Source organism: Leucopleurus acutus (genome assembly GCF_964270905.1).
Source record: "Leucopleurus acutus genome assembly, chromosome: 11".
NCBI lineage: Eukaryota > Metazoa > Chordata > Mammalia > Artiodactyla > Delphinidae > Leucopleurus > Leucopleurus acutus.
In genome coordinates, this window is record NC_139152.1 from 77,666,123 (window position 1) to 77,682,593 (window position 16,471).

At 44.0% G+C, this 16,471-nt stretch overlaps 1 protein-coding gene across 1 annotated transcript in view; it reads left to right on the forward strand.

The window, feature by feature from the left end:
* PLXNC1 (plexin C1) overlaps positions 1-16,471 on the forward strand; it is a 139,695-nt gene that overhangs the window by 75,148 nt on the left and 48,076 nt on the right. The window contains exons 10-14 of the mRNA XM_082850161.1: positions 4,444-4,583; positions 8,174-8,353; positions 10,945-11,032; positions 13,980-14,183; positions 14,300-14,485. Coding sequence (XP_082706287.1) covers positions 4,444-4,583; positions 8,174-8,353; positions 10,945-11,032; positions 13,980-14,183; positions 14,300-14,485 — 798 coding nt within the window. The remainder of the gene's footprint in view (positions 1-4,443; positions 4,584-8,173; positions 8,354-10,944; positions 11,033-13,979; positions 14,184-14,299; positions 14,486-16,471) is intronic.

Here is a 16,471-nt window from a genome sequence, read left to right on the forward strand (position 1 = left end):
TCTTATCTCCAGGTCCATCTCAGTTGGCATTCTAACTCTTGACAATTCCTGGGACCAAGTTACATTCCCGTCTCCCAAGGACCTGTCCCCGGAGCCCCCACCAAGGGGCATTCACCTGGGGGCCGAGCCGCGGATGGACACAACCTTTTCGTTCTATTTACCGCTTTCATTTTTCCTCGGCGGGATTGTATTTTGCTGTTTTCTTTCCACGTCTCACCTCCTTTTACGCTTTACCGTCTCCACTGCTGGTTACCACTCTTCTCAATTTATACATTTCATTAATATATTACTTCCATCCTTTTCGGTCATTAATAAAGATGTTAAATAATTCTGAACCGAATACCCCTGTAGGGCCCTACAGGACACTTTCCTTTAATTAGTTGTGCTACCTTTCATCTCTCTAATGTCCTTTGGTTTCAGATTTCCAGCTGGTTTTGAATTCATGTGACTTTTTATCCGGTCCCCGTTTGAACTAATTTCGCAAGTGAAAATCTGAGGGATGTTTTACTGAGTGTTGATTCAGGTCCAGGGCTATAGAGAGCTTTGCTATATTCAGATTTTTTTTTTTAAGAAACAGAATAAGAGAGTACAGTTTGGTCTTAATAAACTGAGCCTTCCTAATGTACCTCTTTCCGAGAGACATTCTTTTCAATCATCGTGGTAGTTTCTCCATTAATGTCATGGTAATTTGAATTGTGTTGACGTCAGACTTAACAAAAAGTGCTCTTACTGTCAGGAGTAATCCTCTTAGACCTTTCCAAAGATAACTAGTTCTTAGTGGTTGTGCTATTTCCAGTGTCTTATAATGACTTTGTTTTTTAAAAATAAATAAAAATAACTGGCTATTCTGTAATTACCTAGTTAGCCAGTTTCTAAGGTGCTTTTTTATACCAAACAGGGAGTGATTTAAACTTGTGAGCAACCAGAGCTCATAGTATTTTATGAAATAATTTTAAATTGTGCAGCCGTTTAAAAATAACTCTTAAGTCTTTAAAATGTAACTGACAGGAAGTGGACTATTCTGAGGTTAATTGCTGGGCAACCCAGGGCGATAAGGGTTACAGCCAATGGTATTTTGATTTGATAAATAAATGGAAATCCTTGGACATAGGATGAGGGAGGAATTTCACTGTAGGGCTGTAAGGAATTATCTCTTTGCATCAAGCTGGATTATGTTTTTAAATTAACCCCTTGTCTGTGTCAGTTTATGGGACCTGCTACTTCATTTCGGGTTGTGAATTAATTTTTGATTAAAATACAGAAATAGATCTAAAATGTTGAGCGTGTGGAGAGATCATTCTTGGCCTTTTGTCTGTAATAGATTTTTAAAGGATATTTATCAGTAAAAATAGAAAATGTTTTATTTCTAAGACTTGTTGTAGCCAGGTAGTACAGCCATATAAGAACCCTGTTTTTTTTTTTTTCTTCTTGTATACCTGTGCTGTTTATTTAATGAGTTGCCCTTGGTAGCTCTTTACTGCACTTATTAAGATGAAAAGGGGTTCTCCAAGCAAGCAAAGGACAACTAATCTGACCCTCTTTGCAAGCAGACAAGAAGCATCTGCTTTCACGAGATAGGCCAGGGCTGGATCCCTTCCTAGACAGCCAGTGGAAACTTCTCGAAACAATAAGGTTTTAAAACCAAATCCTTTTGAAGTAGCTGTCTCTACCCAAGAGGAAATAAAAAGTTAATGAGGCGTGGGGCTTCCCTGGTGGTGCAGTGGTTAGGAATCCGCCTGCCAATGCAGGGGACACAGGTTAGAGCCCTGGTCCGGGAAGATCCCACATGCCGCAGAGCAACTAAGCCCGTGCGCCACAACTACTGAGCCTGCGCTCTAGAGCCTGCGAGCCACAACTACTGAGCCCACGTGCCACAACTACTGAAGCCCATGAGCCTAGAGCCCGTGCTCCGCAACGAGAAGCCACTGCAGTTAGGAGCCCGCGCACCTCAACAAAGAGTAGCCCCCGCTCGCTGCAACTAGAGAAAGCCCACGTGCAGCAACAAAGACCCAACACAGCCAAAAATAAATAAATTAAATACATAAATTTATTTTTAAAAAGTTAATGAGATGACGTGGCGAGTCCTCTGATGGTATTTGTAGAGCCGTTTAAGGAGCAAAATATAATCCCCTTTAGAAAATCTGTTTTAGGTTAGTTATAAGGCTCGCTTTAGCCTCTCATGAGAGCGAAGAAGTAGCATTTACTGGGCATGTTTGAAATTTTGCGTGAGCAGACATCAACAGTCTAAGAAGTGAGAAGGGCTATCTTCAAAGAAACCTGAGAATCATAGCTGACTTGGATATAAATGTGAGTCTGCATTGAGGTTTAACATAAAGCCTCTTGCCTCCCTAAGAAGACAGTGGATCCTCTAGTACAGGGGTTGGCAAGATTTTTTTCTTCAAAGAGCCAGACAGTTAATATTTTAGGCTTTGCAAACCACATGATCTCTGTCGCAGAGACTCAGCTCTGCCGTTGTAGTACAAAAGCAGTGACAGACAGTGCATAAATGACGGGCGTGGCTCTGTTCCAAAAAAACTTTATTTATGGACACTGAAATTTGAATTTCATGTGTTTACACATGTCATGGAATATTATTCTTCTTTTGACAGTTTTTTCATAGGCTGTACAAGAACGAGCAACGGACTGAATTTGATCTGCTCCAGGCAAATCCAGGAGTCTGCCCACCCCTGATCTAGTGCACGCAGAGGTTATGTGTCCTCCACAACACCTAGCGCTGTCCTAGGGATCCTGTAGGTGTTTAACAAATACCTGTTCACTTAGCTGTCATCATGTCAGAGCAAAGAGTAAGCCTTTTGCTATCCAACACACACTTGGCATTTGCAAGGGATTTATCTTGAAGTCTTCGCTAATCCCCCCCATTCCAAGTACCACTCTTGCAGATAATTTCCCCCATAAAATGCAGTCAACTCTAACAGCATAATTAAAGTGACCCTTTCGGGCCCTTCGTGATTCTATAAATACAGGGCTCAAGTCCTTTACTAAAGTGATTAAAATAAATTCTGCCACCGAAATCAATTCTCTGTCGTATTACATCATTACTGTGATGACATAAACAATGAATTTACCTCAATCTGCAAAACCGATCCATCGTGATAATGAGTGATGGTGACTGCTTTACCATCTAGCACCTGGGTTTCTCAAGGAACAGAATGATAAAACATCCTTTCAGCAGGATGGGCAGCCCCAGCAGTGCAGCAAGTCCGTCGTGATGAGCATTATACATACAAAGGAGCAAAGGACCCTGGGCTGCTTGAAGAAGCAGGTGGTAGGCAGGTGCTGGATGTGACTAAGGCTCCCCCAGTGCCTTAAGTAGCTTCCTCCTAGACTTTATCCTCTAAGTGGATACACTCTGTGTTTATGATTTAAGCCAAATCTCACATGATTAAGCATCTCTGGACCTGGGGGTCGTTTTCAAATATCAAGAGTGCGAGCATGAAAATTCACTCATGCTAAAGATCTGCTGAGCTTTCTATTGGCTAGAATCTTAGAATCTTGTCCTGTTTGGTCCATATTGTAGAAGAACATAGGCTTTCTGGAAATGGTCTACAAAACAACTACTAAATGATCAGAAAGACAGTGGCATCTGTAGAGAAAAGTGAAAGAAATCAGGATTGTTTTGTCTTTGAAAGGGAAAATGATTCTTGCCATCAAATAGAGGGCTTTTTTAAAAAGGAGAATTTGATTAAACGTTGCACATAGAGAAGTAAGGTGCATAAATCTACATGAGATGGGGCCCCAGGTACGAGGGATTCCAAGGGAGACTTTCTTGATAAAGAAAGGCCTGATAAAGCTTGTAATGGGTACCAAAGAGAAGATGGTATCTGCAAACCAGAGAATGGAAATGGTTGGCCCCAGTGGTTTAGGCACGCAACTACTTGATATTAGGTGACTTAGTTGATTTCTTGAGATTTTTTTTTTCGCTGCAGTATACTCCTTGATTCAAATAGCCTACTGAAACAAACAAAAACTAGGAACTGCTTTCTTGGGAATTAAATTTATCCAGAATGACATTTATTCCAACTTAGTGATGAGTCTGGTGCTGACTTACAGTCAGTGGACTGCTCGTCTTTTCCTTCATTTTGCTATGTGGTGAGCCTGCAGAGGCTGGAAGGCAGTGAGCATTTTTGAGACTCTAGTGATAGCTCACTCTTCAGACAGAATGTCAGACTCTTCAACTGTATTTTCAACTGTCTCGTGAGACAAAGACTAATTGGTTTGACCTCATGCTGTCGCATGTTGAGAGACATGAGTCTTCAGCCCTCTCCCTTGAATTCACTGATTTCATTAAACACTGTCTGCTTGTGTATGCAAAATGTTGTAATTTCCCAGTGATTTCTTCGAACTGCAGCACATAAACAGATTTTTTCAAACAGTGCCATTTCTTAGCTTTGATCTTGTGTTTGAATCTTTTCCTTCCAATAGGTCTTCTACATTAAGTCCATTGAGCCACAGAAAATATCAACCTTAGGGAAAAGTAATGTGATCGTCACGGGAGCAAACTTTACCCAGGCATCGAATATCACAATGATCCTGAAAGGAACCAGTACTTGTGATAAGGATGTGTGAGTTGAAATATGAGTAATTTATTCTTCGTAAAGTAGTGAAAAGCCAAAACTTACATCAAAGGAATAGCACTGTGATTAGAATCTTTATATAGTTAATTTATTTCCATGTGCCAATTTGAGCCAATTAGTCTGCATATTTGATATAACATAATTTCAATAAGTGAAATAATTTAAGCACCACATTTAAAGTTAATTGTGGGAGAATCTGTCCCATGTTACCCCCAAAATCTCAGTATACAATAATTCCAGGATGTTGCCTCTTGGGGTCTTGTTTTGTTTTCATGAACAAAATCAAGTGATTTGAGTAGCAAACATCATTTTGAAGATGATCCACTTAGAAAAATAGTTGAGCACTTTGGAATTTTACAGGAAAATAGGACCACACTTTCAATGTATTACAGTTGAAAAAAGGAAATTTTCTGATCCATTGTATTCTTTTTATTTCTTTTTATTTATTTCTTTTTAATTCTTTTGCGGTACGCGGGCCTCTCAACAACTGTTGTGGCCTCTCCCGTTGTGGAGCACAGGCTCCGGACACGCAGGCTCAGCAGCCATGGCTCACGGGCCCAGCCGCTCCGCGGCACGTGGGATCTTCCTGGACCGGGGCACGAACCCGCGTCTCCTGCATCGGCAGGCGGACTCTCAACCACTGTGCCACCAGGGAAGCCCCCATTGTATTCTTTTTGGGCTTCTCTTTATTGGATTGGTTTCAGGCTCGAATAATAACTCAGTGGAACATACGTTAATTTAAAAAAGAAGAAGGAAAACAAAACACCCCAACACAAATATCTGGTCAATGTACCATTTGAACATCATTATTTCTATGATCTGTTTCCCCTGACACATCCTTTCAATGAAGCTTTGAGAGAAGAAAATCTCAGTATTTCACTAACACTCTTGTGCAAATGCTACCCCACAAAGAGAGAGAAAATAATAATAACATAATAGGGCTTCCCTGGTGGCGCAGTGGTTGAGAGTCCACCTGCCGATGCAGGGGACACGGGTTCGTGCCCCGGTCCGGGCAGATCCCACATGCCGCAGAGTGTCTGGGCCCGTGAGCCATGGCCGCTGAGCCTGCACGTCCGGAGCCTGTGCTCCGCAACGGGACACGCCACAACAGTGAGAGGCCCGCGTACCGCAAAAAAAAAAATAAGAATAATAACATAATAGATAATTTGAGTTTTCTGCTTGTTAGTGTTTATAATTGTGAGCTAAGTTGAAGTAAAAGATGTTGCAGTCTACGTGAAGTGTAATACTGACTTTGTTCTCATCGTGGGAACGCGCTGAAGACAGTCCACGGAAGCGTGGTGTTCTGGTTCTTAACTACTGAAACAGATTTGTACAGTGTTTGAATCTGCCACACTTATTTACTGAGTTTTCTGTTTTAATTCATTTGCTGCATTTAACTGCCACCCCCTTCCCCTCCTAGCAGTAAATTTGGGATGTCTGTCATTTTGATGGAAAAAGCGGCTCACTGGGGGCTCTGCTCTGTTCTGCTATTTACCAGAGTTATCAAGCACACATTAGTGGCTGTATCTATGCGACCCAGGTATTTTTGTACCATTTATCCTGGCTAAATACCCCCCTGCAAAAATCTTTCATTTTGTGTAGCAAAATCTGTGAAGTTAGACACCTGTGTGTTCACTGAAAGGCAATCAAATTCACTGGAAAATAAGTCGTTTTTCCTAGCATTACCGTGTTTCTGACTGTTTATGCTCTCATTCCAATTCCGAATGTGTCTTGAGATACTGCAGCTATTAAATTAAATGACTAAGAGAGACCTTTCTGCATGTAGCATTTCAGTAACCGCATCTGTGTGGTGAACCCAAGTTCATGAGCAGTAAACAGAATACCCAGTTAAATCCTATATCTGAGTTCATGCCATAATCCTAAAACTCTTTTATTATGGTATTTTTTAATGCCTAATTACTCTGATGAGAAAAATATAAGGATAGTAGTGGAAGGACCCATATTTCTGCCTCCTTCAAACATTGATAAATAAGTATGAATATTAATGATCAGCCATTTCACAATGACTTCCTAGAGCTTGGCTCTGAATATAAACTCTTAGAATGTAAATTTGAGGTGGTGTAAGTACAAACCGACTCAAATTGTTTTGAATTTGCCTTATTGTTAGAAGCTATTATTACTACTTAAAGGCTACGTGCATTAAAGTAGATAATCGTGCACGTAGCCTTTAAGTAATAATAATAGATTCTCACGTGGCGTAATTACACTGAGCATTATTCAGACAGAACCCCATCTTCATGACTTGCGCTTTAGAGGCTCATTGTAGACGGGATGTACAGAGGAAGCTGCAGGTTACAGAGGGAATGTTGTAGAAGGCTTTGTTTTGACTGCTGAAAGGTGTTGAGGGCACACGCTGCAGATTTCAGGAGCACCTAGGACAGTCCCAGCTAAATTCCAGTCTGGAGCTCCTCCGGAGGCAGCTTGGTTCTGATGCTGATTGATTCTGAGACCCCTGGGCTCTTGGCATGGACTTTAGGACTTGAGTTTTGCGCCCTCTGCTCTTTGAACAGCAGAATCCCCATCTCTGCCTGGGGTTGGGTTCTACCACACCCCTGCCCCGGTGCTTGACTGGGACTTCTCTTTTCTCAAGCTTTTCATCATGGAAATTTCCAATCATACACAAGAGAAAAGAGTGTAACGAACCTCTCTGTACCCTTCCTCCAGCTTCAAAACTTAACATTCTGCCAATTTTGTTTCATCTGTCTCCTCCGCATTTTTGGAAGTGAAGGAAGGATGGCGGCTGGAGTTTTTAAAAGCATGTCCCAGGACTTCCCTGGTGGCGCAGTGGTTAAGAATCCACCTGCCAATGCAGGGGACACCGGTTTGAGCCCTGGTCCGGGAAGATCCCACATGCCGCGGAGCAACTAAGCCCGTGCGCCACAACTACTGAGCCTACGCTCTACAGCCCACGAGCCACAACTACTGAGCCCGTGTGCCACAGCTATTAAAGCCTGCACGCCTAGAGCCCATGCTCCGCAACAAGAGAAGCCACCGCAATGAGAAGTCCGCGCACCACAATGAAGAGTAGCCCCCGCTCGCCGCAGCTAGAGAAAGCCCCATGCGTAGCGATGAAGACCCAATGCAGCCAAAAATAAATAAATAAATTTTTAAAAATTAAAAAAAAAAAAAGTAAAAGCATATCCCAGGATATCTCACCATATCCTTTCGCTCATAAGTACAATACTTCAGTATATATGTCTAACATATAGCCTTAGCATACTCAACAAAATTAACGACAGTTCCTTAGTATACTTTAATACCTAGTCCACGTTCCGCTTCCTATTAGGGCTTCTTAAAGGCAAGGGTTACGTTTCCTTCTTTCCCCACTTCTAAGGGAAATGCAAATAAAAACATAAAAATGCACAAAAGAAAGGAACCCAGCCCCCAGATAATACCCATACTGAGTAAGTTGACCCTGATTAATCGGCAGTTGCCTGCGGCTGTTCCGATAGTTTGGGAGCTGTTGTAGTTCAAGTGAAATTCATATCCTGTCCCCTTGGGTAATCAGTTGTGCTAAGGTCCGTGTCATTGAAGAGTTCTTTTCTACCCCTTTCTAGGATACAGGTTAGCCACGTGCTAAATGACACCCATATGAAATTCTCTCTTCCATCAAGCCGAAAAGAAATGAAGGATGTGTGTATCCAGTTCGACGGCGGGAGCTGTTCTTCGGCGGGATACTTGTCTTATATCGCTCTGCCCCTCTGTTCCCTCATATATCCTGCTACCACCTGGATCAGGTACTTTCTAGAGCATATTTTTCTCTTGTTGTGGTTAACAAGGTCATATGCATAAAGATCATGGATTTCACGCAAGTAAATATAGAAATAATTGTCATATCTAAATTCTCCTCACAGAATTTCCTCTGTAGGATTTATTCTTAGAAAACAAAGGTATACCTGATAAGCAGCTTGCTTTCCGTTGTCACAGTAAACACTATGAGTACATCTTGTTTTACTCTTAGCTGTGGCTGCTGGGAAACTCACAGCTAAAATGTTTGCTCAGACTCTGGTTTATGTTCAGATCGTATTAAACCTTAGGCATTTGAAAATTTTTGTTCAATTGTAGTAACTAAACCTAGGTTTCTGTTACAAATACATAACCCTCTTCATTACATTTCATTCCTGCCCATGACACAAAGCTTCTTCTTTCTTACATCTTTCAATTTATAACCTTTAGAGCAAGCTGTTTTGAATAATTTGAGGTAATATTGGGAGCTATCTAAATGCAAAGCAGTATCTACATTTCAAAGATATACCCTAAGTGAGAGATGGACATTCCAAAGAAACTCTTTTCAGGTGACTCTTACATTAAGAAAAAAAAAAAACTCCCCCTTAGCTGAATTTAAATTCACATTCAGATTTTAGAATATAACCCTAAAGATAGTTTCTCCACCTAACACAGCATGAAGCTAACTTTCAAAGTACTGTCTAGGTGAAACTACAGATGCAGCTTTGTTTTAAAAAAAAAAAAAAAGAAGAAGAAAATCACTTCTGATATTCCTATTTAAGATGAAGTGAGAGGTGGACGTATTAGGCTGCTAGGGCTGCCATAACAGAGCCACAGACTGGATGGCTAAATCACATAAATGTATTGCATCACATTTCTGGAAGCTAGAAGTCCAAGATCAAGGCGCTTTCAGGGTCGATTTATTCTGAGGCCCCTCTCCTAGGCTGGTGGAGGGCCATCCTCTGTCTATGCCTTCACAATGGTCCTCCCTCTGTGCTTGCCTGTGTCCTAATCTTTTTTTATAAGGACACCTGTCGTATTGCATTAGGGCACACCCTAATGACCTCATTTAACCTTAATTACCTCTTTCAGGGTCCTATCTCCAAATATAGTCACATGCTGAGGTACTGGGTGTTGGGACTTCAATTCTGCCTGTAATAGTGGCATGAGGAAAGCTGAAATGTCCAAACCAATGCTCCAGCATGGCACTCTCTGCCGTGGGTCTCAATCCTTCCTATAAATAAAAGCAAACATCGATGCGGCACTCCCCACATGCCTGGTGTGTTGGATCTGTTGACTCAGAAATCCTCACAAGCCTAAGGGGTCCGCTATGAGTAGCCCTTTTTGCCAGTGAGGAAACTGAGGTGGGGAGCGTTCAGACAACTTGCAGGCTCGGGGCAGTCTGGCCCAGGGTGCTGTGCTCTGAGCCACCAGTGTTCTCCTTTGTTGTAAAATAAGAGGATTCTTTGTTGTGGCCTCTCCCGTTGCGGAGCACAGGCTCCGGCCGCGCAGGCCCAGCGGCCATGGCTCACGGGCCCAGCCGCTCCGCGGCACGTGGGATCCTCCCGGACCGGGGCACGAACCCGCGTCCCCTGCATCGGCAGGCGGACTCTCAACCACTGCGCCACCAGGGAAGCCCAATATGAGGATTCTTAATGTCCAGTCACCTGTGACATTCTGAGCCCGTGTCTCTTGGCAGAACATGGCTCTGCAGTCTGACCGGTGGTGGAGCACACTTGGCCTGGTTTTCTAGTAATGGTGACAGGCTGGCGCGAGGCCAGCTCGGCTCTTCCCCCTTGTGGCTGGAAGGTTCAGGGCTTAATGTCGTCCCTCTGCCCTACACAAATTGGCCTGCTCGTGCCCACCTCCTGGTCTTGTCATCATGGGCTCGGCTGGCCGATGGAGCTGACCTATCCAGGCTCCTGTCCCCTGGAATGAGTGTCTTAGTGACCTATGTGAACGGGAAAGGGTGGCCAGAGCTGTGGACAGCTGTTTATTTCACATCTAATGACCACTTTGCTTAAATGCAATTATGTGCTAAGAATATGTGAAATTATTTGGCTTAGTTTCAGAGAGATAGGACACAAATGTTACTTATGTGGTTTACCAAATAGGAATTTAGACTTATAATGTCATTTATAATTTTACCTTGTCCAAAGTATTCCCTGTCTCCCTACATAAAATATAATCGGTAGGTTGGGAGTTCGATTTTGAAAGCTGTTAGATTGAAGTCTTCATATAGATTAAACAGTAATCAAACAAAATTCTATTTAGTGAAATCTTTTCAAGGTACAGCTGATGATCTAATTATATGTGGAAACATGACACAGCAAAACTCAAAATTCTATACAAGAATTTGGACATTTTCTTAGAATTAAAACAGGATCCAACCTGAATTTTTATATTTATGTATCTTAAAAACTGTCAGTATCATGAAAAGACTTTTTAAGCTGTCGTGCGTTTGAAATTAGAATTTATTAATTTGCTCTCAAACATAACTGAGTTTAATATTGAGTACGAATAAATTGATGGTTTTATTCATAAATGCAAAATGCCTGTGTGTTTATCTATGAAACTCCTCTCATTGCTTTTTGCCTTGCAGTGGTGGTCAAAATATAACCATCATGGGTCGAAATTTTGATGTAATTGACAACTTAATCATTTCACACGAGCTAAAAGGAAACATAAATGTAAGTCTTCAGCTGCTTTGTAATAATAGTTATTTTCAAGAATGATTTTGTTTTCATCACACTCGGATATGTGGGGGTATATTTTTTGTTCCTGTGCCTTTGTGCTGTCATAAGCTTTTACCTGTTGCATGATCTATAATAAATACCATCTGTACTATAATGGAAATAATAAGACCTCAGACTTGGAGTTGAGAGTTTCGAGGTGTGGCACAGAGGGAAGAGAGGTGATACGACAAGACCTGCCATCTCCTCCCTGTGTAATAAGTCACCTTGATGAGACAGTGTTTGTGAATACGTGTGAGAATGCCTTGTGAGTGGCTGAGGTGTGATGGAAGGAAGAGCATTCCTGTGGAGAGTAGGTGGTAGTGGTCCCACCGCACAGAGCACACTGTGGTTCAGAGGTGAGGTGACCTGTGGAAGTCCCAGAGATGCTGTCATGTGCTTCTCCTTCTCTTGTCCTTGTCTCTTTGACCTGGTTTGGTGCCTTCCTTCTGACCTCACCTCCTCTTGCCTTTCCTGTCCCCGCACAGGGGTCTGGCCCTCAGCCCCACTTAGTTCTTAGCCCAACACGATTCACACACGGGCCTCGTTATGGGAAATGATGAACTTCAGAGACAAGTCGGGGCCTCTGAGTGCACTTCCAGGCTCTTCTCGAAGGCTCTCCCCATTCTCTCTTCCCCTTTCTGTCCCTCCTTCCTGAGAGATGTGAAGATAACAGCCTCTCTGAGGCCCAGCCGGACCACTACCTGCCAAAGCTGGCAGGCATGTTAGTGGCCACAGACCCGGCCTCCGCTTGGAACCAGTGTGGCTTCAGGTCTAGGTCCAGGAGGCCTTCCTAAGTCCTCCTAGATCCTTGTCATACACATGTCCGAGTCCTGACACCCTTCAGAGCCAGTTCCAAGCCTCATGTTGTATCTGATTCCAGGCCCCATCTCCATGATGTCAACACATCCTGTTGAGTGGTTCGTAGAGATTGACCCTCTTACCAGAGGCATTGCCTGCATTTGTCAGTGAACTTGCTCTCCCTCCCCAGTGCTGTCCCTATATCAAGTAGAATTCACTGAGCACCTAAGGTAAAAAAGAGAGTCACGCTGCCTTCACCGAGGGAGACGGGTAATCTCCACTGGGATGGAAAGCTGAGCGCACAGGCCGTGTTGAAGTTCTAGGTCCTCCGATTCCCTTCCAGCTCAGACACCCCACTGTGTGTTTTCACATGAAAGAGAAATTAAACTAGAGCAGATTTCAGCATGTCTGTGGAGTGGAGCGGTATGAGCAGGTAGAAGCAGGGGGGCGGAGGAGACACCCACTCACAGGCCCCTGATGGGAATATTGGTGAGTCCTGCTCTGCTGGAGCCGAGAGGATGGGTCGGGAATGAGCCAGAGGGACGGCTGCAAAGCCACGCTGGGCCGGAAGAGAGGATCAGACTGAAAAGTCTGCCCTTGACTCTGTAGGCAGTGGGGAGGGATTGAAGATCTTTGAACAGGGAGTGACGTGAGGATAGGTACCCTCGATGATGATGATTTTGGCGATGGTGCACAGGATCATATGGAGAGGCAGTAACTGAAAAAAAGCCTGGGAGACCCAGAAGGCTGCTCTTGCAGGTATCTAGGGATGGTGGGGAGATGACGGGTCATCTTTGTAGCATGGTCGTTAGAAGGAGAATGTGAACGACATCCTGGGAGTGGGGGCACAAAGGAAGAAGAAAAGAGCGTCTGAGATGGAATCTTGCAGAACAGCTTAATTTTAAGGAGTGAAAGAAGACAAGATGGCCAGTGAAGGTGGCCGAGAAGTTGCTCAGAAACTAGAGAAAAAGAGCATTTCGGATGACACTGGTACGGAAATTTAGAGAGTAGAGAATAATGAGGTTAGGGTGACCCTGTCACCAGGAATCTTTCTAGAAGGCGTCTTCAGCAAAAAGCCAGCCTGCTGGGGTTCCGGCTCTCGAGAGGGCTGGGGCAGTGGGTTTTGTGGTTTTCTTCATGTCGCCAGAGATGTGAAAGAGAGATTCAGGGCCGTCGTTTGGAAAGGCGTTAAAGGTGAAGGGAGGTTTTGCTTGTCCACATCTCAGTGCCTTGCATCGGATTTTCCCACCTGTTGCTTCTTCCTACCCTCTTTTTAAAATTCCAACATTAGTTAGACAGCAAATAACAAAGAGGAAAAATCCCCATCTGGCAAATTTCCTTTTAGGAGCCTTAGCTGCTCTTCTTGAGAACGTTTGTCAACCTCCCCTCTCCCAGCAGCTTTCTCTGCCCAACTCTCTGCACACCTGAAAATGACAGTATTTACGTTCGCTTGGTTGTTTTAAATAAGCCTGTAAAGTGGGCCACCCTTTCTGCGTGGTTTCCCATCTTCATGCTCTTTCTTTCACGGGAGCTGTGTTGTCCCTTTTACTTTTGTTTTCCTCTACTTTTTGTTAGGCCTGCAAAGCCTTTTCCTCTTGTGGTTAGCGATTTCTGCTAAAGCACAGGGGCTCGCCAACACAGAGTGATTGAGCCAGCAGCCAGCCTTGCTAAAGAACTGGCTCCTCCCTTCCTGTAGTTTCCCAGGACTCAGCCTTGACGTCTTGAAGGACACACAGGCCCGTTGGTGCAGTCTTCCCCTTTCTCTAGCTGACTTCTCTTCCGAGTACCCTTTTTTCCTATTGTATCACCTTCTTCTTTCCTTATTACTAATAATATTAATAATCATATTAGCATTTGTTGAGTGCTTTTTTGCATGGATTTGTAAGCATTTTTGCATGGATAGTTTCATTTAATTTAGTGAGACCTCATCTCATTTAATTTAGAGTTAATTCAACCCCATGAGGTGGGTATGCTGTTATCCCCATTTTACAGAGGAGAAAACAGAGGCACAGAGAGGTTCAGTTGCCCAGGTCACTTAGCTCTTCAATCCCAGAGCTGAAATTCATTAATGAAGCTGTCAAAATGCTCTTTCCTTCTCCCTCAGGTCTCTGAATATTGTATGGCGACTCACTGCAGATTTTTAGCCCCCAGTTTAAAGAGTTCAAAAGGGCGTACGAACGTCACTGTGAAGCTCAGGGTCCAGGAGACCTACTTGGATTGTGGAAGTTTGCAGTACCTTGACGACCCCAGATTTACAGGGTACCGGGCTGAGCCTGAGGTGGACACAGAATTGGAAGTCAAAATTCAAGTACGTCTCTCTCATTTCGGGTGGGAGGATGTGCTCCCCTCCACAGGGAAGGTGTCTTATGTTTGTGAGTTTCCACACACGCCTTGACTTCTTCATCTTCACCTTGTTCTTCACAGAAAGAAAATGATAACTTCAACATTTCCAAGAAAGACATTGAAATTACTCTCTTTCATGGAGAAAATGAGCAATTAAATTGCAGTTTTGAAAATATTACTAGAAATCAAGATCTCACCACCATCTTCTGCAAAATTAAAGGCATCACTGCGGCAAACAGCATCGCCACCTCTTCCAAGAAAGTTCGCGTAGGTTGCCTGACAGTCCTACCCGTCAGTTTTACCTTATTTGGTGTGGGGCGGGGGGAGGGGGGATTCCTTGGCTAAACCAGAAGCCAGAATAGAATCTTTTATGGATCGTTAGATCTTCACTTTCAGTGAAGATAAACAAAGCTGGTATTGTAGGCCCAAACGCTATTCCTCCAGAATAGCTTGCAGAACCCATCCCTGTGCCATTGGAATGTCAAAGCACTGAGCACACCATTGTTTACGATACTAATGAGTCTTGATAGCTTTTGTTCTAGCCATACGTTTAGACCGCAGCATCTGCAGCAGAATCGCTAGACCCATTGACGAGTGAGCTGTCATTCTTTGCCCAAACGCAGAGGTGGCATGTCTTGGCACACACCCAGAATGGGGGCTTCCCTGGCACACTGAAAGTGGCAGTGGAGTCGAATGGGGACCAGATAATCTAGGTAGGGGTCATGGGCTGCTTCCTCCACCATGAAGTCAGACTCACTGCATTTAATCTTTTCCCAGACATGTTTGAGGGTCCGTCCCATCTCTGGTATATTTATGTCCCACAATAAAGACAGGAGACCGTGGTGAAGGGAAACATATTAGAAACCTCCGTTTATAGTATTCATGCCATATGAGACTCTGCACGGTCTATATCCCCCCCTCCAAAACGCTTTATGATCTAGAGTCATAAGTAATTGGGTAAAGGATAAGAAAAAAGGACATCAACTGGAAGGCAAAACGAAAAATGTGTTTGTGTCTCAGCTGCACCAGTTAATAGCTGTGTGGCCTTAGATAAGTTGGCTTTAGCTGAACCTCCCTTGGTCCGTCTGTTGTACGGTAAAGAGGGTCATAATAATTATAAAATGAATAACAGCAACTAAACTCACAAGGGATCCCACGTGTCTGGTTAGTTGAGAAGAGCAAATGGTAGCACCCTTCATTATCCAGGACTAGTTCCCGAGTGCCTGCACTGGGACATAGGGACATAGCAGAGAAGAAAACAGACCCGTCTACCCCCCCACCCCCCAAAATATCTGCCTTTATGGATCTTACCTAAAAAGGCAGGTAGTATAGAAAATAACTTGAAGATGTGTTAGATGGTGGTAACTGTTACGAAGAAAAATGAAGCAGGAGGTGAGGGGCAGTGCTGCAAGGTTTACGATGGTGGCCAGAAAAGGGCTTTTGCCAAGACGACGTTTGAATCAGGACCTCAGGGATACGAGGGGCACGAGCTGTGGGCCATCTGGGGTAGAGTGTTCTAGGCAAAGGGAACCACAGGTTGCAAAGTTCCTGGGTCAGGAGCCTCCCTGGTGCTGTTAAAGGGCAACGAGGAGACCAGTGTGGCGGAGTGGAAGGAACAAGGCGGGGAGTATTCCAAGGAGGTGAGAGCATTAACAGGGGGAGCGTGGAGAGCCCATTGGGGGTCATTGTGGGGACTTGGCTCTGAGCTCCAGGAGTCCGCTGGAGAGCTCTGAGCGGGAGTGCCAGGACCTTGCTTGCAAACAAATGCCGGCACGTTTCATCTTCACGACAACCCTCCGAAGAGGCGTAACAGCATCCCATTTTAGAGATGGGGAAAGTGAGAGCTGCACGGATAGGTGACTCACGCAAGCTCCTACAGCTGGGAAAGACAGCAAGGGGGAGCTCCCTGGCGGTCCAGTGGTTAGGACTCGTGTTCTCACTGCCGAGGGCCCAGGTTCATTCTCTGGACTGGGACTTAGAACCTGGGCTGTCTGGGCCTGGAGTCTGCACTCTAGCCACTTTGCACAGCTACTTCCACAGGGGCAGCCGTGGCTCCCAGGATGGTAATGTTCCTCAATACTTATACGTATGTCAATGCAAAAATAAGGCTTGAATATAGAGTTTTTCCCTTTACAAGTTTTACAAACTTTTATAATCAAAACCTAAAATTGGAAAAGCCCCTCAGGGATCATCCCGGCAGCATTGCCAAACTGGTTTTTCCCACAGAATGCTTCCTTCAAAATAGGCCCATCA